This window comes from Bos javanicus, chromosome 29 (assembly GCF_032452875.1).
Source record: "Bos javanicus breed banteng chromosome 29, ARS-OSU_banteng_1.0, whole genome shotgun sequence".
NCBI classification, from domain to species: domain Eukaryota; kingdom Metazoa; phylum Chordata; class Mammalia; order Artiodactyla; family Bovidae; genus Bos; species Bos javanicus.
This window is the reverse complement of record NC_083896.1, coordinates 41,132,063-41,155,084: the sequence shown is the minus strand read 5'-3', so window position 1 is coordinate 41,155,084 and position 23,022 is coordinate 41,132,063. Positions and strand designations below refer to the sequence as shown.

At 43.0% G+C, this 23,022-nt stretch overlaps 1 protein-coding gene and 1 non-coding gene across 2 annotated transcripts; one reads left to right on the top strand and one right to left on the bottom strand.

Moving 5' to 3' along the window:
* Window positions 1–3,754: 3,754 nt before the first annotated feature.
* On the bottom strand, window positions 3,755–6,567 carry LOC133241311 (secretoglobin family 1D member). Its single transcript, XM_061406638.1, has 3 exons — window positions 6,444–6,567; window positions 4,591–4,778; window positions 3,755–3,884 (listed from the first exon to the last, which is right to left on the bottom strand). The coding sequence occupies exons 1-3, from the start codon at window positions 6,496–6,498 to the stop codon at window positions 3,819–3,821; spliced, it is 309 nt and encodes a 102-aa protein (XP_061262622.1). The 5' UTR covers window positions 6,499–6,567; the 3' UTR covers window positions 3,755–3,818.
* Window positions 6,568–11,197: 4,630 nt separating this feature from the next.
* TRNAW-CCA (transfer RNA tryptophan (anticodon CCA)) lies at window positions 11,198–11,270 on the top strand. Its single transcript has one exon. It is a non-coding gene; the product is annotated as a tRNA-Trp (tRNA).
* Window positions 11,271–23,022: the final 11,752 nt, after the last annotated feature.

Below are 23,022 nucleotides of genomic sequence, written 5' to 3'. Positions count from 1 at the left end.
CCTCACCATGTACCCTCATTCTCATCTACCACTTTTTTAATTGTCTCCTGATGTTGACATGTTCTCAATATTTTTTCTGTTCTCTACTGGTTAATATATAAAAATCCATGTTATTTCCTGTATATACAGGATTGCATGCTTCTTTCCACAGGCTTCCCTGGTGGCTCAGTGGTAAAGAATACACCTTCCAATGCAGAAGATGTGGGTTTGGTCCCTGGGTCCGGAAGATACCCTGGAGAAGGTAATGGCAAACCATTCCAGTATTTTTGCTTGGACGGTCCCATGGACAGAGGAGCCTGGTGGGCTACAGTCCATGGGGTTGCCAAAGGGTCAGACACGACTCAGTGACTAAACAGCAGCATACTTCTTTCTTCATCTACTTCCTCTTTTTTGTAATGCACATCCTCTAATACCTTTTGACAAAAAGCTCATTGGAGGCAAAACTTTTGAGGATTTGCACTTCTGAAATATCTTTATTTTCATGTTTAAATGATAGTTGATTGCATATAGAATTATATTTGTATTTAGCTTCAGATAAAGAAAGCTGAGTGACAAAGAACTGACATTTTTGAACTGGTGTTGAAGAAGACTCTTGAGAGTCCCTTGGACTGCAAGGAGATCAAACTAGTCCATCCTAAAGGAAATCAGTTCTGAATATTCATTGGAAGGACTGATGCTGAAGCTGAAACTCCAATACTTTGGCCACCTGATGTGAAGAACTGACTCGTTGGAAAAGACCCTGATGCTGGGAAAGATTGAAGACTGGAGGAGAAGGGGACGACAGAGGATGAGATGGTTGGATGGCATCACCGACTTGATGGACATGAGTTTGAGCAAGCTCCAGGAATTGGTGATGGACAGGGAGGCCTGGTGTGCTGCAGTCCACGGGGTTGCAAAAAGTTGGACATGACTGAGCGACTGAACTGATAGCTGCAGGTCAGAGCCTTTGAATTTTTAGTTTTACTTCTGTATCTTCTAGTTTCGTGTTGATTCTATTTTTTACAGTTGATTGTTAATTGGAGGATAACTGTTTTATATGTTGTGTACAACACCATGAATAAGCTATTAGTATACATCTATCCCTTCCCTCTTGAGCTGATTCCGTTTTTATTCTCCATCTTCGGGTATGACTTAGTGTTTCTTTCTGAAAGCAGCATCTTTCTTTAGAGTAAGTTAAAGTCACAGAAAGTCACAAAATGTGTTTGGTTGTGGGGAGTGAGTGGATTATTCAATTTCATATTCTTCATTTATAGGAAATTTTCTCACAGTATTTCTTTGGAGATTTCCTTATCATTGTGATCTCTTCCATTCTGGAATTCTACTAGTTGGATTTCTTGGATCGACACCCAGGGACTGAGTTGTGGAAGTCCTCATGTGTAATGTCCATGGTGGGTCTTGATCCTCCCAGCAATGATTCCAATTTGGGTTTCTCAGAGTGTTGCAAGAGCTCCATGAATCCCTGTGTCCATGAAGCATCGTGTGTAGACTGAATATGTAATGTGTTTCACAAAATAGGGACTAAATTAAGCACATGTATTTCCTGATGTGATTAAAAATACACTTATTATAAAAACATTGTTATTCATTGATAATCATTATCTTCTGTTTCTCAATTAAGTGATTGTGTAAATATACCCCATGTAATTTGAGAGTGTTGTCAAATGAATAATAAGTTCTGTTACTTGAAGCATTTGGAAACACGTGCCCTTGTATTTACAGAAGTGGTCTCAGATTCACATCCCAATTTTAGAAGGCTCACTTTGGCATCCGTGAGGAGGTATCACAGGAGGGGTATCACAGAGCCCAGGAGACCATTTAAGAGACTTTGGTCCAAGCCGGGAAGGATGAGGGCTGGATTGCGATGATGGCTGTGAGGATGGAAAGGAGGGCCTACTCAGAAGCCACAGTGGAGGGGGCAGAACTTAGTGAATCTGCAGATGTCAGAGGCGAGATGAGCTGTAGTAAGCTGACAAAGCTCCTTAAAGATATCCATATCTTAACCCCTAAAATTTGTAACATTATCCTTCCAAGGCTCAAAAAAAAAAAAAAAGACTTCACAGATGTGATAAAGTTACAGATTTTGAGATGGGGACATTTAACCTGAATTCTCAAGGGTCCTCTAAATGCAATCCCACGTGTTTTATATGAAGGAGGTAGAGGGAGATTTGGCAATGTGATCCCACAGGGCAGAGATCGGAGTGATGTGGGTGCAAAATAAAGAATGCTATCAGTCATCAAAGCTGGAAGAAGCCATAACAGATTTCTACCTAGATCTTCCAGAGGGAGCATGGCCCTCCTGACAATGATTTCAGTAGAGTGTAACAGATTTGGGGGTTCTGCCCTCTGAACTTTGAGAAAATAATTTGACTGAAGTCACCACGTGTAGGATTGTGTGTTACAGCAGCCACTGGAAACTGGTCCAGAAGCCTATGATATCTTCCAGTTTTCACTAGATGATGGGTCAAGTAGCTGGGAGGGGGTCACCTGGAAGAGGAGTAGGTTACGGGCAGATGGTGTTTTCAGTTTTATACTTTCCTTCAGCTGTAACTGTGGAGTGCTTGAAGGGTATTGTCCAGGTGGCAGCTGGATGCTTGCTTCTGGAGTTCTTGGGACAGTTGGAGAGAGGAAGCATTAAGCCAAGAGGTTGGTGAAGGTAGAGATGCCGATGATCAATGTGATTGTGCAGAGTGAGAAGGAGTTAACCGTTGGCTGAGCCCTGAGTATTCACTAAAAATTGAGAAGAAAATGGAGAACAAATTGCACTGGACAATTCATAGGTTTGAAACCACAGTGAAGGTAAAAGGACCAAGCAGTTTGGTTTAATATGAGGACAAAGTATGAATGATGCTGCTGGTTGGAGGTCACGTGACTGGCCAGATATGTTGTGCATACTGTGTGCGTGCTCAGCCGCTTCAGTCGTGCCTGACTCTTTGTGACCCCATGGACTGTAGCCCTCCAGGCTCCTCTGTCCATGGGATCACCAGGCAAGAATACTGGAGTGGGTTGCCATGCCCTTCTGCAGGGGCTCTTCCTGACCCAGGGATCAAACCCACATCTCCTGCATCTCCTGCATTGCAGGCAGATTCTTTACCCCTGAGCCACTGGGGAAGCCCCAGATATGATGTGCTGCTGCTGCTGCTAAGTCACTTCAGTCGTGTCTGACTCTGTGCGACCCCATAGATGGCAGCCCACCAGGCTCCCCCATCCCTGGGATTCTCCAGGCAAGAACACTGGAGTGGGTTGCCATGATGTGGGTATCCCTCAAATCAAGACCAGTAACAGGAATGTTTAACTGCTTTTTACCCTTAAGTATCCCTTCATCCTCTGGTGGCTCAGTGGTAGAGAATCCGCCTGCCAGTGCAGGAGCCGTGTTTGAGCCCTGGGTTGGGAAGATCCCCTGGAGAAGGAAATGGTAATGCATTCCAGTATTCTTGCCTGCGAAATCCCATGGGCAGAGAAGCCTGGTGGGCTATAGTCCATGAGGTCGCAAAAGAGTCAGACAAGACTGAGAGACTAAACAGCAGCAACACCCCTTCATCATGGCACCATGAGTGGAAAACCTGCAGAGAAATGCAGACTGATACATAACCAGATATTTCTTCCTGAGAGCCCTGCACCTCAGGTTTCTGTGGCTAACTGGATATTGGGCCTCTAAAATTTACTAGTCATGACGCTCAATGGTCACTTCATGATGAAAACCACCCCTACTCAAAGACAGAAACAGCTGAATAATAACAGGACAAGCAGAGAAGTTCAGGGTAAATCATTTATTGAGCAAGATGTTGAAACCTCTACATTTTCAATGGAAGATCAGGTGATTATGCAGAAGAAGGATTTAGTACAGCTTTCACATCTGTGACAGTACAATTCAGCAGTATTTTCCCCTGAAACAGAAAAAGAAAGAAAGAAAGGCGAGATCATTCTTGCTGCTGGAGATGACACATTAACTACATTAACACAGACTCTCATTCACAACTACGTGGTCGATGAAATTTCAACCAGCCAAAGGCAAGTGGGAGGGCCCGAGGCAGGAAGCCAGAGTGCATGGTCAATGACATAGGCCTGGTACAATCACAGCAAACCACGCAAGTCAGGAAAGAATCCTTTCTATAGACAAGCAGATAAACCGTGAGGTGGTCATCATGGGCAGGACTTGGGTTTCCAAAGGAGGGAGGAGGATGAAGTTTGGAGCGGGCAGTCCAGGCATTCTTTTCTCTGATCTCCCAGGAACCCCACATGTTCAATCCAAAGGGGACACAGGGTTACAGGATCGGGGCGGGAGTGAGGGGAGAGTAGGACAATCTCCTGCTGCTCTGAGCCTTACGATGGGGCCAGGACAGCACACGTCCTCCTCCTCAGGACACTCTGGACCACTTGGCACCCAGGGGAGTGACCCCAGAAGGAGGAACATGTCCAGAGGCCCTGTGCAATCTTCCCTAGGGGAGCTCGGCAGGCGGAATGTCACCATCCAGCCGGTGGCCAAGGGTCGGAAGTGAGCAGTGACAGCTGCCCGCTTTGGACCAGCCCGCTGACCCCACTCCTGGCATGTGCAGCTGAGCAGAAGCTTCTGTGCAGCAAGAAGGATATTACCAGTATGTTGGTAATGATTAATCTGTTTTTGACTGAGAATCTATCCGTGCATTGCTTCACTTCCATCTTGGCAGCCACAGCTTCTCGAGGTGCATTGTACTTGGCAAGTGACAGCCTGTACAGCAGGTCAGGAAAGTAGAAGAACTCTGTCAGATCCACAGCAAACGTTGGACAGACAATTGCATTGGCTGGAGCAGAAGGAAAAGAGATACAATTGATGTAGGGAAAGTCACTTTCCCCCGTGGTTCTCTGAATTAGAACAAGACAGCAACCCCAAGGGTGTTACAATCTCATCTGGTAATTGTGCCAATGGCAGCGTGGGACCCTAGGGCTGTGACTCCTCAAGACCCCGGAGCAAGTGGCTGAGCCAGGACTAGAAATCAGTTTCCCGGAGTTCAGTTTTTTTCCTTTTTTTAAAGTACACCCACTACTTTCCAAAGCTCCCTCGCTTTGCTGAAATTCACTTTCCTTCGATTAAAAAAAAAAATCAAGTTTTGCCTATCAGTTGAGTGACACCGTATTTTGTCTTGGATACTGGGGAAGAGGAGATTCTAGGAACTGAGTTTTCAAGTGAATGGTAGAATCAGATCTTACCAGTGATCACAGAAGGGAGGAAGAATAAACCTGGAGAAGAGTATGTAAACTATATGCTACTTTGAGACTAAATCAAAGCATAGGTTTCTATCATTGGATGCAGATGTAGCTAAAAAAAAATCTAATCAATTTGAACACATTTGAAGCTTATACACAAAGTGATGATTGACTCTTGTATTCTGTAGTGATGTACAGAATTCTTAGAGAAGGTGAGAGGTAGGAATGGGTGCTCATTCCTGACCCCACCAGAAGGGTGCTGAGGCCGGAAGTGATCACCTTTTCCTGGTCTGGATTGTCCATCCCCACCAACTCTTGACAACCACCTGGCAGCCTGGGATGTATTCTGTCAAGGCTCTGATCTGCCCCCTGGTCAGACATCAAACTATGCAGGGAATTTGAAAGGGCAGCACAGGGAAAGAGAAGGACGTTTAGCAAGTTTGATAAAAGAGAAACACTCAAAGAGACTTGCACCAGTATTGAGGGCATGAAGCAGAGCAAAACTATGGATGAACAAGTGGCTGGAATTAATTGTAGAAAAATGAAGTCTGTGACTCTAATGATCACACTAGTTCTACCATCATTGGTGGAAAGACTCCTAGGAAACAAGTGACATTTGTAGATATACTGAGTGCGGCTTATTTGCAGACCCCATTTGAAGATCTTATATTCAGAGATTCAGAGAACACTGACTCTTCCTGAAGTAAAAATCTCTCCCCAAAACCCTTCCAGCTGTAACATTTTCTGAGTCTGAGTCTATTAGTTAAAAAGGCTGTCAACTCAGCTGTCACCTAAGAAACTCTAGGAGCAAGAAGAGTGGTAACTACTAAATATCTAGACTCTTGACACACTTAATCCCACTTTATTGTGGTAAACTACTCTTGCTGGACCCTGAAAAATGGAATGATAAGAGGATTATCTGGAGAGACTAAGCATTTTGTTCAAGGTCAAAGTACTGTGATTCACATCCAAATCTTACTAGGTCACACTGCTTCTGAAACACAGATCACAGACGAGGAGTGAGACTTTGGGTAGAAAGCTTTTAAAATTTGCCTGCAATGAGTTTTTGGTAAGAGTTCTAGAATATATTGGAAATTGATCAAATGGGGCCTGGGCTGGTGGGGGACTCACTGTCAAGTAGAGGAAGAGGTTTGGATTCTGATATGTTGCTTCCCCACTCCCCAGATAAGTTCACCCAGTGAAAATACAAGGGAAAAGTTCTCACCAAGGCTGGTGCTGGGCAGATTAGAAAGGATACTCACCCTCGTAGTAGCAAAGGGCCAGAGTAACCAGCAGGGCAGTCACAGACAGCCTCATGGTTTATTTTGCTTTGAGTTTTCAGCCTTGGTGAATGACAAGCAATCAGGAGCTGGACTCAGGAGCCTGGGGAGCCCAGGACTATTTGTACCTGGAGAGCTCTGTTGGCCCTGCCCACATGGACATACGGCAGGTGGCAAAGTCTGGCTTCCAGCCCTTCCTTCTTCACTCAGGGCTTGATGCCATCCACAATGTCACAATGGCTTGGCCAAAGTCCCATTCACAGATACCATATACCTCTGCTTTGTAGTAAAAACCAAGGTTGTAGTTTCACAAATGTATAATCGGTTAATGGATGCAAAACCCCCTGGGTGTCGGTGCTTGGAACGGAGAAGAGGATAAGCACATCTTCCTTGAATAAATTAATGAATAAGGATGAACAAAGCTTTAGCTCAGATAGGGTACATCTTTAGTGTAAGATTATGCCTTAAGGAGAAAGGTTAGTAGCATGGTGACAACTGTGAAAGAAATCGGTGATTTTCAGTATCCCAAGAGAAAAAGGTGTGAAGACTAAGAACATCCCCCCAACTACTAATTTTTTCTACTCTGTTTCAAAAAATATCACAAGAGATTTCATATCAAATTAGCTCTAATTTGATGAAAAGGATCTCCTCTTGACTTTTCCTTGTCAAATAGGAGAGTCACATCTTCTGAGTCACAGGGTCCCAGCAGCAGAGAAGCCCACAAAGGCTCATCCTCTCCCTAGTCATGAGCAGAGGCCTTGTGGAAACACAGGGAGAGACTTAGACAATTCTCAGTAAAGGCATTGGGAAGTCAGGCTGCTTGTGTAAGGGGACATATTTGAGTGGCACTCAAGAATATATATATAACTGGGGGACTAGAGAGAAGCCCATATGCTGCAGTGAAGACCCAGCACAGCCAATATATATATATTTTTAAAAGAATATGTAGAATTTTGACATGAAGGAGTGCTTGCAGGGGGGATCGCAGGGCAGCATAGCGTAAGAGAGGACAAGACGGCATAAACTGTGGGACTTGTTGGGGGGACATCAGCTACCCAGGTTACCCCAAAACTTACACATGGTGGATTGGGGTAGAGTTTTGACTGGAGAGACAGGACTAGCCAAGTCAGGAGCGTTTCCATTGCCTTCTGTGACAATGGTGGCAGAATGGATGGGTGAGATGTGACACATGTGGATTTTTTTTTTTTTTTGCCTCAATACTTTCATGCTGGCTTTCAGATCTCAAGTCAAAGTCTCGTGGGTTTTTCCTACCCATGATGATGGATAATATAAAAAAAAAAAAAAGAAGGGAGGCAAAGAAGGAAGGCAGAAAGAAATGGAGGGAGGAAGGAAGTAAAAGAAAACACAGTATCAGAAAAGATGTGGAGAAATCGGAACACAGTTGCATTTTTGGTGGGAATGTAAAATGGTGCAATCACTAAAGAAAATAATGTGGAGGTCCCTCAAAAATTCAAAAGAATTATGATCAATCAATTCACCTCTGAGTAGACATGCAAATGAATTGAAAGCAGGGTGCACATACTTGCTTCCCCATGTTTACAGCAGCATGATTTGCTATTGCCAAGAAGTAGATTCGACCCAACAGCTGAATGTTGAATGAATCATCTATAAACAGTTGAACGAACCATCACAATGTGGTAGATCCATAGAATGGAATATTACTCATATTCAACCTTATGAAGTAGGGAAACGGTGTCACATGCTATCTAGGGATGAAACTTGAGGGCAGATAGTACACTAAGCGGAATAAGGCAGCCACAAAAGGCCACCTCATGCGAAGAGTTGACTCATTGGAAAAGACTCTGATGCTGGGAGGGATTGGGGGCAGGAGGAGAAGGGGACGACAGAGGATGAGATGGCTGGATGGCATCACTGACTCGATGGATGTGAGTCTCAGTGAACTCCCGGAGTTGATGATGGACAGGGAGGCCTGGCGTGCTGCGATTCATGGGGTCGCAAAGAGTCGGACATGACTGAGTGACTGATCTGATCTGATCTGATATGACATTTATGTAAGTTATCTATAATAGTTAAATTTATGAAAAACAGAGCAGAATGGTGGTTGCCAGGGCTGGGGGAAGAAGAGTATAATGTCCAGTAAAAATTGAGTCCTCAGGGCTTCCCTGGTGGCTCAGTAGTAAAGAACCCACCTGCCAATGCAGAAGACATGGGTTCAGTCCCTGATTTGGGAAGACCCCACATGCCTCGGAGCAAGTAAGCCCTGTGCCACGACTATTGAGCCTGTGCTCTAGAGCCCGGGAGCCACAGCTACTGAGCCCATGCGTTATAGCTATGGAAGCCCGTGCTCTCTAGAACCCATGCTCTGCAACAAGAGAAGCCACTGCAATGAGAATCCCACCAACTGCAACCAGAGAGTAGCCCCCGCTTGCTGCAACTAGAGAAAGGCCCATGCAACAACAAAGACCTAGCACAGCCAAGAACAAATAAAATTATTTTTAAAAACAAAAAATTTGAATCGTAAAAGTCACAATGAGCTGATTATAAACAGAAGCATACCATTGCTGTCTGACATAGAGTTTCTTTGGGTGGCAAAACCTTCTGTGGCTAGTATTAGTGGTCATAAAAAGAGTGGCAATGTCTTTTGGTTAGACAATGTGCAAATATAATTTATCATGTTCGATCATTGTTGCAAATCTATAAGCTATTACACTTCCCATTCTTACAGGTGAATCACATAACTTGAAGACAGTAAGAAACTTGCTTAGACTCGCAGTTTGGAAGCCAGTAGGTCTAGTCCGGAGAAGGCAATGGCACCCCACTCCAGTACTCTTGCCTGGAAAATCCCATGGAGCCTGGTGGGCTGCAGTCCATGGGGTCGCTAAGGGTCGGACACAACTGAGCGACTTCACTTTCACTTTCCACTTTCATGCACTGGAGAAGGAAATGGCAGCCCACTCCAGTGTTCTTGCCTGGAGAATCCCAGGGACGGGGGAGACTGGTGGGCTGCTGTCTATGGGGTCGCGCAGAGTCGGACACGACTGAAGCATCTCAGCAGCAGCAGCAGGTCTAGTTCAGGCATTGTTGGTGTGTGGATGGTAAAGTAACAGAGTGGTACTTTCAGTAGGGGAGTCTGGTGCTGGTAATCCATCAGAAAATATATCAAAATATACGTAAATGAAAATTTGCAAAACTTTCAGGATACGATCATGAAACCTTACTAACAGATATAAAAAAAGTATGTTAAAAAGACACAAAAACCTCAGAGGAACACATTTTATGTCTGAAGGAAATATTAGAACATTTGAAGAAGTCAACTATTCTCAAATAATTCTACAAATTCAATCCAGGCCACCGCAGAATCCTAACTGGTCAGTTTTACACTGTTTTGAATTCTGAAGTGCTGTCTGGATCTTTCCAAATTAGAATATATTCATTTACTGAATAGTGGGAGGAGCTCAACTTTCATGCCCAGCTCTGGTGCTTTCTACTTGTGGGGACACCAGCAAGGTGCTCACCCTCATAGCCTCGATTTCCCCATCTGTAAAACAGGTGTGACATAATACTGCCTATCTCATAAGATTTGTCTTAGGATACATGCATTAATCCAGGGAAAATGTATAGCAGTGTCTAGCAGTAAATATCAGGCATTAAACTTATGTAACAAAAGGAAAAACTATAAATATGAAGTCAAACAAAATAAACCACCACATTCCCAAAGTCCCAAAGTAGGCTCAAGGTGAGCCTACTTGACTCTGCCGGTGAGGAATATTTATTTAACCTAAATGCTAACAAAGTGTGCTTCTGAATTTGGCTCTGGTTCCATTTGGATTTTTCTCAGTTAAGATGAGAGCACTTGATTTATTGTTTTATGGTCATGTCCAAGTGACTGTTATTGTGGTTTAAATATCCTTAATACTAATTCTTGGAACCAAGGGTATAGGAAGGTGGTGGGTGGGGACAGATATTATTTATTCCAAGACACACAGACTGTAGGCTCAAGTAGTTAGCAGGATGTTCTTGTCAATTTTGGCTCATGCCCCTGTCCTTTTGGCTGAGGCTGAAATCCCAGGGATTTTCTAAGGATTAAGTCTCTAGGCAGATTAATACCTACACAGGTGATGGGAACATTTAGGACTTCACTTCTTGATCAGGACACTCACAGATACATTTACACTAGTGTATTGTATGGTTAGACAGAATCTGTACAGTTCATCCATCAGATCTTACACAGCACTGACCTGCAACAATCTCTAGACTCCAAAAAATAATTTAGAGTAATATGAATATTCTGTGTTAATATTAAATTAATATAATGTATAAATTATGATATAATTTAGAGCAATACTAATATTATTTTAGAGTAATATTAATATTCAAATTAAAATTTTTTCCATAGAAAGTGATTTCTGATTATTTGCTTTGAATAAAATCAAAGGAGGACCTAATTTAGTCATGGTTGATAAGTCATTACGAATAAACCTGAGTGATGTTTCATTATGTCGTTTTTAGTCAGTTCCCCAGAGGAATTCAAAGAATCAAGTGATGTCATTGCCACAAACTTATTCCCGTCACATCTGCAAACTCATATGACAAATATTTTTAGAATTCATATCTGTAAAAATGAGTTGCTCCATTTTAGCAGTAAGTGGCATTATCCATGCATATATAAAGTAAGAAAGGTCTCATTTAGCTTATTGAGATACATTTATCAATTACATTTTACATCATATATTTAAAAAGTATCAACAGACACTTCCCTGGTAGTCCAGTGGCTAAGACTCCATGCTCCCAATGCAGGGGGCCCAGGTTCGATCCCTGGTCAGGGAACTAGATCCCACTTGGCACAACTAGAGGTCCCACATGCTGCAGCTAGGACCTGGAACAGTCAAATAATTAAAGAAATATACATTCTCAAAAGTATCAACAATTGAAATAAATGTCTGGTCTTCACCAAAGCTGTAAATATCTCTGCTGGTCCCCAAATCACCAGTGCACCTTGTCTTACAAACTCCTCAAAGACCTTGTATTCCATCTCTCCTTCCCTTGCTTTTCTGCATTGTGGAGCCCATGAGATTTATGCCCTGAGGTTCCTCGGGGAAACGGTGAGTGATGCAGCCACTCCTTCCTACTCTCACAGACCACCTGCCCGCCCCCCTCCTACACCCAGAGTGGCTCAGAGTTCAGGCCACGGCTGTGAGCTGCAGACAGATGCGTGGGGAAGACCATTGGGCATCAGAAATTGTTTCCGTCACCTGTTTGCCAACTGTTGCCATAAATAAGTGGTCTCAAATGTCTGAATTTCTTTTCTGTGTTGTACATGGGGGAAAGAAGGGAAAAGTAGAGATACTTGGTTTGTTCTGGAATTTTCTGTAACAGTTTCTCATTGGGTGCATTACCCTACATGTATATTTTCTAATGCTGGGGATCCAGTTCAGGTGCCTTTTCAGACACAACCTAGCATTTGGGGAACCTTCATCCAGCTGCATATTGACCTTGTACCTCGTCTCTGATCTGCAGATAATCCGACAACCCAGTGATATCACATACTCTCCCTGGGTGGCCTGACCCTCCTTTCCCCTGAAGGCAGAAGTATGTTCATATTTTGCCTCAATAATACCATTTTAAACTTTGTATTTGACACCAACTTCAAACTTACAGAAAGGGTGCAATGATATTTCCATTAGAATACCTGTACTCCTTCACCCAGATCCACCCCTTGCTGATATGTTACTTCATTCGCTCGAGTATAGAGTCTCTTTGAGGGAATTATGCTCCAAAAAAAGACTAAGACCAAAGGTCTTGTCTTAGGAGACACCTTTTCCAACAGATGTGCAGTCTTACAAATCAGCTTATAACCACATGGGTGCATGCTCAGTTGCTTCAGTAATATTCAACCCTTTGTGACTCTATGGATTATAGCCCACCAGGCTTCTCTACGCATGGGATTCTCCGGGCAAGAATACTAAAGTGGGTTGCCACGCCCTCCTCCAGGGGATCTTCCCAACCCAGGGATTGAACCCACAACGTCTCCTGTGTTGTAGGTGGATTCCTCACCATTGAGCCACCACAGAAGCCCTTATAACCACTATCCCATCTCAATCCCAGAACTCTGGCAAGATTATCCATGAATCTAGCGGCAAATCAAGGACTAACTAAATTACAAGGAACAACCCTAAAGTGGTCAAAAGCCCTCTCATTGACACAAGAGACATCCAGGTTGCATGCCAATGAGCTCTGGGACATTGCACCTACGGAATTGTCATAGGCCCATGAGATTTCCAAGGGTCTAATCCAGTGAATTTCTTCCACCATTCCAAGACATTTGAATGTCAAGTACTCGCCTTCCCTCCTAAGCTCCTTTGCTGCAGGAGTCAAGCCTGCCAGACCAAGAAGAGGCTCTGTTCAAATATGTCTGTTCTTCCCAGGGAACGGATGTCACCTGAAGCAATTCCAGAGGGCGAGCTGCCTTGCAGGAATGGAGCCAGGTGCTAACAACTCTTCCTGCCCGTCCCATTGTCAGTAAGGGGAGCTGGTGTGTCCTTGAGGTACATGCCCCTCATTGTAGGTCAGCCCCACAGGTGCAGGGGAACCCTGGGGGGAGTAAGTCACAATTCCACCACAGGTCCCACCCAAATAGGGGAGTTCAAGTCATCTGCAAACACGGGTGCCACTTAACGATGATGAAAATAGCAAATTTTCACCATCTTTCCCCTTGAGAAGAAAGGAGTAATGCTATGGCCTTCATGACAGGTTGCATGTAGTTGGTTTTTTTTTTTTTTTTTAATAAAGTTTGGAAGAAGCACATGGAGGAGGAGGCCACATAACCTCAGGACCATGGAACTGCTGAGCCCAAGTCACTGTAGGATCCCCGAGACTATTTGGTTTGCTTAACATTGTACTTTGCTCACCATTAAGACCTTTCTTTGTGAACAGTATTGGTAACAGAGTGGGCAGCAAGTCTTCTGCTCTTTGTGAATTTGGTCCTCATGAATGCCCATTGCCACCTAGTATTTATGTCCTCAGAGCCTTAGCATCTTCCCCCCAACCCCATATCCCTTTCATTGTAGATCTGCTGCTTTGGGGGTTTAAGGCTTAATAGATCTTTGGCCACCTGATGAGAAGAACTGACTCGTTGGAAAATATCCCGATGCTGGGAAAGATTGAAGGCAGGAAAAGAAGGGGACGACAGAGGATGAGATGGTTGGATGGCATCACTGACTCGATGGACATGAGTTTGAGCAGCTCCTGGAGATGGTGAAGGACAGGGAAGCCTGGCGTGCTGCAGTCCATGGGGTCGAAAAGAGTAGGACATGACTGAGCGACTGAACTGAACTGAACTGAACAGACATAAGATCTTACAGGAGTTTTTTCTGATCCTGGCATTACTTAGCACACAGGTATTGACCAATAAAGCTTTCTCCATACCTTCACCAACATTTATCATTTGCTCTTTTTGATGATACCTTTCTGACAGGTGTGAGGTGACATCTCGTTATGGCTTTGATTTATATTTCCCTGATAATTAGCAACATGGAGCATCTTTTCAGGTGCCTGTTGGCTATCTGCCTTTCCTCTTTGGAATAAGGTCTATTCAATTCTTCTGCCTATTTAAAAATTTTTTTATTTTATATTGTTGTTGTTTTAGTCACTAAGTCATGTAGGACTCTTTTACGACCCCATGAACTATAGCTCACAAGGCTCCTCTGTCCATGGGATTTCCCAGGCAAGAATACTGGAGTGGGTTGCCATTTCCTTCTCCAGGGGATCTTCCTGACCCAGGGATCGAACCTGAGTCTCCTTCATTGCAGGCAGATTCTGTACCACTGAACCACCAGGAGTATAGTTAATTTACAATGTTAGTTTCAGGTGTACAGCAAAGGGATTCAGTTATACATACACATATATCCATTCCTTTTCAGATTCTTTCCTCATTTAGGTTATCACAGAATGTTGAGTAGAATTCCCTGTACTATACAGGAGGTTCTTGCTGCTTATCTATTTTATATATTGTGCTGTGTACATGTTCATCCAAGCTCCTGATTTTTCCCTTTCTCCAACATTTCCCCTTTGGTAACCATAAGTTTGTTTTCAGTATCTGTAAGTCTGTTTCCAGTTAAAACTTTTTTATATAGTAAGAGGTAGAAGTCTCCTTTTCTTTCTTCCAGATGGTTTTCAGCAACCTGTGACCAAAAGATAAATAATCGTTAAACTACTGAATTATAACACTGTTTATGCTATATGTTAAGTTTCCTAGGTGTATGGGTCTTCCCTGGTGGCTCAGCAATAAAGAATCCACCTGCAATGCAGGAGACCAACGTTCTATCCCTGGGCTGGGAAGATCCCCTGGAGAAGGGAATAGCAACCCACTCCAGTGTTCTTGCTTGGAAAATCCCATGGACAGAGGAGTCTGGCAGCTACAGCCCAGAAAAAAAGAGTTGGACGCGACTTAGTGACTAAACAACAACTAGGTGTGTGGATCTATTTTTGAGTTATTTTGTTTCACAGCATAGTCATTTCTGTGCCAACACTAACCAGAATGGAGGTGAACATTTTAGCAAGTTTTAAAATCTGACACAGCAAGTGTCTGACCATTCAGTGTTTTTCCCAGTCTTGGTTATTTTCAGGCATGTATTCTTCCATGGAGAAAGTAATGGCACCCCACTCCAGTACTCTTGCTTGGAAAATCCCATGGACGGAGGAGCCTGTTAGGCTGCAGTCCATGGGGTCGCTAAGAGTCGGACACGACTGAGTGACTTCACTTTCACTTTTCACTTTCATGCATTGGAGAAGGAAGTGGCAACCCACTCCAGTGTTCTTGCTTGGAGAATCCCAGGGACGGGGGAGCCTGATGGGCTGCCGTATGGAGTTGCACAGAGTCGGACACGACTGAAGTGACTTAGCAATTAGCAATTCTTCCATATGAATTCAAAAATAATTTTTATCCGGTACCTGATAAAACTCCAATGGGATTCAGGTTTCAAGTGCTTTACATTTGCATGTCAGTTTTGGAAAGATGATCATTTTTATATTTTGGTTTCCAAAGATACATATGTACCTCACTTGCTGGATTTGCTCTTAGGGAGTTTATGATTTTGTCACTTTTGTAAATGGGGTACCTTTTTCCTGTATAATTCTCAAGGGTATGTCATACATCATGTAAAAGCTGTCATATTTTTATACTGAGCATGCATCCAGCCACTTATAGCATTGCTGATCTTTTTACTTTAATATTTCTAGTAGTGCTCTGTATGTCTTCTATCTCCTGGTAAAAGAATCACATTGTGAAAGGTTGTTGTTGAATCACGCGAATACACCGGGATTCTTGGCCCCCGGAGGAGAAGAATTCAATCCGGGGCCAGAGACGAGGCTTGATCGCTCAGAGCTTTTGTGTAGTAAAGTTTTATTAAAATATAAAGGAGATAGAGAAAGCTTCTGACATAGGCATCAGAAGGGGGCAGAAAGAGTACCCGCTTGCTAGTGTTAACAATGAGGTTATATAATCCAAAGAATGTCTGGAGGTTGTAAAGACCTCCTCCGACCTACTCCCATAATTTACATTTTAAGATAACACTGTCCTCAGGCAAGATACATCCTTGTAAAGACCAGATATACTCCCACAATTAACATTTTAAAATAACAGAAGGTTGAATCCAAAGACTGTCCTTAGGCAGGATACATTATTGGTATATAATCCTAAGGAATGTGGAAAAAGAAAAAAAGTTTGTCCTTTTTTCCTCCTTGAGAATTCCAGACCCCTCTCTCCTCGGGGACCCCTAGACTCCCTATCAACCTGCCTAGGAAATGACTCTCTCAATTGTCTGCAAACAAATATTTTTTATCTCATCTTTGGTGTTATTCATGATTGTTTCCTTTTCTCATTTTAAGTTTTTATGTTGGAGTACAGTTGATTAACAATGTTGTGTTAGATTTAGGCATACAGCAAAGTGATTCAATTATCCATATTCATGTGTCTACTGTTTTTCCAGTCCTTTTCCCATTTAGTATTGAGCATTGTTCAGAGTATTGAGCAGAGTTCCCTATGCTATACAGTAGGTCTTTGTTGGTAATCTGCTTTAAATATAGCAATGTGTATGTGTCAATCCCAAACTCCCAATCTATCCCTACCCCCTGCCCTTCCTCCCTGGTAATCATAAATTCATTCTCTAAGTCTGTGAGTCTGTTTCTCTTTTGTAAATAAGTTCATTTGTATCATTTTTTTTTTTTTTGATTCTGCATATAAGCAGATGATTTTGAAATGGATGCCTTGGCAATCAAAGCTTAATGTCAAGCATTTACACTATACCACTAATTAAGCCACTCCAACTCTCCACTTCTATTTCTTTCTATATTCTCGTTGCCTTCTAATATACCATATAGTCTACTTCAGCTAGGAGATCTGGACAGCACAGACTTATCTGCGGTACAGCTGCTGGGCACAGGATGGGTTTTCAACCTCTTTTTCTCATTTTCATGTGACACTTAGAACTTACAAGTCAGTTGACTACTAACGGACATATCAGTCATTTTTGTTTTACCCTGATTTTAATGGAAGTACCATTAGCACTCATTGTTTTAAAGTCATGTTCGCTGTTGACTTTGAAAACTGATTATATTGGTTCAAAAGGTTTCTTCCCTTCTTACTTTGTTTGCTGTTCAGTCGCCAAGTCGTGTCCAACTCTTCATGACCCCAAGGACTGCAGCATGCCAGGCTTCCCTGTCCATCACCATCTCCCAGAGTTTGCCCAAGTTCATGTCCATTGCATTGGTGATGCCATCCAACTATCTCATCCTCTGTTGCCCTCTTCTCCTTCTGCCTTCAATCTTTCCCAGCATCCAGGTCTTTTCCAATGAGTCGGCTCTTTGCATCAGGTGGCCAAAGGATTGGAGCTTCAGCTTCAGCATCAGAATTTCCAGTGAGTATTCAGGGTTGATTTCCTTTAGGATTGACTGGTTTGATCTCCTTGCTGTCCCAAGGACTCAAGAGCCTTCTCCGGCACCACAGCTGGAAAGCATCAATTCTTTGGCACTCTGTCTTCTTTATGGTCCAGCTCTCACAACTGTATGTGACTACTGGAAAGACCATATATGTAGCCTTGATTATACGGACCTTTGTTAGCAAAGTAATGTCTTTTCTTTTAACACACTGTCTAGATTTGCCATAGTTTTCCTGCCAAGAAGCAATCCTCTTTTAATTTCATGGCTACAGTTACAATCCACAATGATTTTGGAGCCCAAGAAGAGAAAATCTGTCACTGCTTCCACATCTTCCCCTTCTATTTGCCATGAAGTGATGGGGCTGAATGCCAATCTGAGTTGTTTTTTTTTTTTTTTGGTAATGTTTAGTTTTAAGCCATCTTTTCCACTCTCCTCCTTCACCTTCATCAAGGAACTTCTTTAGTTCCTCTTCTTACTTACAGTTTTACTAAGAAAGGTCACCAGAATTTATCCATAACTTTATTCATGTAATTAAGATGTTTTCTCCATTGTTAATTAAAATTTTTGATGTTATTTCTGGAATCCCCTATATATGCTTAAACTTTTGAGCCAGGACTCCTCTCTGGCCTTCATTTCATTGGCATACAGAGGGAAAAAATTACTATATATACACATATATTTACATATTATAGCAATTCCAGGCATGTTTGAGGAGACTCTAAGTCTCTTTTAGGGGATCTGAGAGAACAAAACTGTTTTAAAAGTAATGCAGGGAACCTCCCTTTGGTCCAGTTATTAAGAATCTGCCTTGCAACACAGGGGATGTGGGTTTGACCCCTGGTCAGGGAACTAATATCCCACTAATATGCCTTTGGGGGCAACTAAGACCTGATGTAGTCAAATAAATAGATATAAAAAATAATACAGTGATGTTATCTGCTCATATCAGTCTCATTCTCTAGCAAGTGTTCAGTGGAACTCTCCAGAGTCTAATGACGGGTGATACACGTGATGTCGCAATAGAGTAAAGACTGAAGCAAATATGTGAATTCAACTGCCTTCTATTGAGTCAGACACCAAAGAAACGTGGGAAAGTGTAAACAGTTCTATTCTCATGGAGAAAGTCATTTGGGTAAAGGCTAAAGAAGTAAGAAAAATTGAAGAGAGAGTAAAACAGGATTTAAGAATTGCTGCACTTTGCATATTCTTACATGTTAAAAATGCAACTAAAAATGATTTTTAAAAATATTATTCAGTTGTCGGACTGTGTGTTTTTGGAAAATACACTGCTCAGAGAAAGGACCAGGTGGGTAATTTATTTGATTAGGTGGCATTAGTTTTTTCTGAGTCTCTGATCTCCTTCCTTGACCTCCAAAACACATACATACCCCCATCTTTTTACTTATTTTTTTTTAATCTCAGTGGTTTTAAAAATAATGGATTTTTAAATATTATTATTACATCTCATTCCTCTGTGATTGGCCAGGACAAGGGAGATGCTACAAGATGAGCTGAAGTTCTGAGGGTGGGGCAGCGAGAGTATTCCCACAGGAAGTGGGAAAAATGGAGTGCCCCATCTGTGGAGAATTTGTAAATGATCATAAAGTGGAATTAAAGGTCAATTGCCTTATATTCCCCGTGAGTTCGTTTTTCTAATGAGAATCACTGATTACATACTCCTCCCTGACGGACAGTCTAAATAATTATTATGATCACCTGCAGCAGATTGCTCCCAGGGGCCTATCCAGGACACACCCTGACCACGTGGGGATCATTCAGGGATCCAGGCTTCTTCCACTGAGTGACTCCAGCATCTCTAAGGGCCTTAGGGCTCTCCCAAATCTCTGCATCCAGTGGCAGACATTCTGAAACAGTCAAAACAATGGAGACGTTAAAAACATCAGTGGCTGCCAGGTGCTGGGAGAGGGTGGATGAAGAGGAAAGCACAGAGGGCAGTGAGACTTCTATACTGTCGTGGCAGGAGGTGGTTGCTTAGTCGCTCAGTCGTGTCCCACTCTTTTTCGACCCCATGGACAGTATGTAGCCCACCAGACTCCTCTGTCCATGGGATTTCCCAGGCAAGAATTCTGGAGTGAGTTGTCATTTCCTTCTCCAGGGGATCTTCTCCACCCAGGGATCAAACTCATGTCCCCTGCATTGACAGATGGAGTCTTTAGCACTGAGCCACCAGGGAAGTCCCAAATAATTGTAGGTACTTGTCATTATATGTTGCACAAAATGCATAAAATGTACAACACCAAGAATGAACCCTAGTGTAAACTATGGACTGCGGGTGATGACGATGTGTCCCTGTAGTAACAATTAGATGCACCACTCTGGTTGATGCTGCTAGTGGGGGAGGTTGTCCATGCCTATGAGGAGGAGGTATAAGGGAATACTCAGGACTTCCCTTGTAGCTTAGTCAGTAAACAATCTGCCTGCAGTGCAGGAGGCCAGGGTTCGATCCCTGGGTCAGGAAGATTCACTGGAGAAGGAAATGGCAATCCACTCCAGTATTCTTGCCTGGAGAATCCCATGGACAGAGGAGTCTGGCAGGCTACAGTCCATGGGGTTGCAAGAGTTGGACACGACTGAGTGACTAAACCACCACCACCTGCACTTTTAGCTCAACTTTGCTGTGAACCCAAAACCATGGTAAAAATAAGTTACATTAAATAAGGGGGAAAAGAGGAAATCATGCTACTACAAACATTCTCTTCAAACAAGGGGAAAAGCACATGTTTTTTAAAAATGCCAATGAACTAGACACTATTTACAGAGAGCTGATCAATAACCAGGTAAATCTGAGAATCCACTGTGGGGCAGAGGAAGCTATTAGAACTGATAAGAATTCACGAAGTTAGCTGAATATATGGACAGCATACAAAAATGGATTCCTTTTCTATGAATCAACCATTACCATTACAGAACATCATGGAAAATATGATAATTAGCAAAAGAAACAATAGCAGCAGCATAAATATTGATATATATCTACCAGAGCTATGCACACATTTAAGTACAAAAATCATGAAACTGTTTTCACTGATATAAATGGGATCTGAACCACAGAGGCACACACTTTGTTCCTAAAGGAAATTTTGAAAAATTAAAAGGTATCAACTATTTTCAAATGATTCTTAAAAAATACTGTTTGGATCTCTCAAAGTTAGAACGTACTCACTTACTCAGCTGAGGGGAGGGTCCTGACTTTGGCCCCAGGCTACCTGGGTTTGGGGTGCAAGTTCCAGCTCTGACACTTTCTACTGGTGGGGACACCAGCAAGGTGCTCACCCTCCCAGCCTCCCGCCTCCCACCCTCCCAGCCCAGCTGTCCCAGGCTCAAGTGGTAAAGAATCCACCTGCAATGCAGGAGACTTAGAAGACGTGGGTTTGACTCCTGGGTTGGGAAGATCCCCCGGAGGAGGAAATGGCAACCCACTCTAATATTTTTGCCTGGAGAATCCCATGGACAGAGGTGCCTGATGGGCTACAGTCCATGGGGTCGCAAAGAGTCGGACACGACTGAATGAGCACACAATATAAGGTCATAATATAACATAATATGTCTTAGATAAGTGAATTGATACAGGCAAGTATATCCGGCACAGTGTCTGGCAGTAAATATCAGCTATTACATTTACAAAACAAAAGGGGAAAAATGTCAAGTACTAAGATAAACAACGGAGAAGGCAATGGCACCCCACTCCAGTACTCTTGCCTGGAAAATCCCATGGATGGGGGAGCCTGGTAGGCCGCAGTCCATGGGGTTGCTAGAATCTGACACGACTGAGCGACCTCACTTTCACTTTTCACTTTCATGCATTGGAGAAGGAAATGGCAACCCACTCCAGTGTTCTTGCCTAGAGAATCCCAGGGACGGGGAGCCTGGTGGGCTGCCGTCTGTGGGGTCGCACAGAGTCGGAAATGACTGAAGCGACTTAGCAGCAGCAGCAGCAGCAGCAAGATAAACAAAGTGAGTCACCTTATTCCCCAAATAGAATATCAAACTGAGTCTACCTGACTCTGCCAATGAGGAATGTTTATTTACGTTAAATGTGAACAAAGAGTGCTTCAAAATTTGGCCCTCTGGTTCCCTGGGAATTTCTCCCAGTTGAGATGAGATGGCTTATTTTCTTGTTTTATGGCCACATCTAGGTGACTGTTGTTGTGATTTTAAAGTCCTAGACGTTGAATTTTGTAACTAAGGGTGTAGGAGGGTGGTGGATAGGGACTGCTTTTACCTACCCCAAGGCATGCAGGGTCTCTGGATTCCTGTTCTCAGCCGTGCACTCTGGCCACATCTGTCCCTTTTGCTTGAGGTTGAAACCCCAGGGCTCCTCTATGGATTTGGTCTTCTGACTCATCAACACATACGAAGAGGATGAAAACTCTTAAGAGGTCACTTCTGGATCGTAATAGCCACACATCCTTCTACCATACAGACATGTGTGGTCACACTGACTCTCATGTCCTGCCTCCTCTTTCACAGTCACCGTTGCTCCATTTTACCAAAGACAGAAGACATGCTGTCATCCATCAGAGTCTTCCCACAGACCATTGACTCAGAGGTACAAATCTCCAGACTTTACACACACACACACAGAAATTTACTTTGTGGTACAGACATTTTCTTCTATAGAAGGTGGTTTCTAAACCCTTGCTCTTCAGAAAATCAAAGGAGGACCCAGTTTAGCCTGGATGACAAATCATTAAGAATAAATGTGAGAGAATTCCCTGGTGGTCCAGTGGTTAAGAATCCACCTGCCAATTAAGGAGATGTGGATTCTATCCCTGGTCCGGGATCTAAGATCCCACATGCTCAGGGCAACTAAGCCAGCGAACCGCAACTACTGGAGCCCACCCGCCCTAGAGTCTGTGCTCCAAGACAAGAGAAGCCACCACAATGAGAAACCTGTGTGCCACAGCTAGAGAGTAGGCCCTGGGGCTGGGGCAACTAGAGAAAGCCCACAAGCCACAAGAGAGATCCAGTGAAGCCATTAATTAAAAAAGAATAAATTAAAATATTTGAGTGATATATTACGACATATTTAACCTATAGCTCAAAGAAATTTAAAAAAATAATGACATCACTACCACAAATTTATTCTTTTCACATCTGCACATTCACGTGACACACATTTTCAGAGTTTACATCTAAAAAAAAAAAATGAAAAATACGAATAAAATTGCCTCATTTAGCAATAATTGATATTATCCTTGGGTCCAACGTCGTGCTCATGCTCACATGTGTCTGATGCTTTCTGACCCCGTGGACTCTAGCCCACCAGACTCCTCTGTCTATGTGATTTCCCAGGCAAGAATCCTGGAGTGGGTTGCCATTTCCTCTTCCAGGGGATCCTCTGATCCAGGGATTAAACTCACATCTCCTGTGTCTCCTGCATGGCAGGTAGATTTTTTAGCTGCTGAGCCATCAGGGAAGCCATTATTATCCATGGATATACAAAATCAAAGAAGGTCTTCTCTCTGCTCATTGAGAGGCACTTGATAATAACATTTTATGTCATATATTTAAGAAGTATCAAAAATATATATGCCAGGTCTGTATCCCAAGTTATAAACTTCTCTGCTGGTACACAAAACACCAAAATGTTTTACCTGGTAAACTCCTCAAAGCCGTTTTT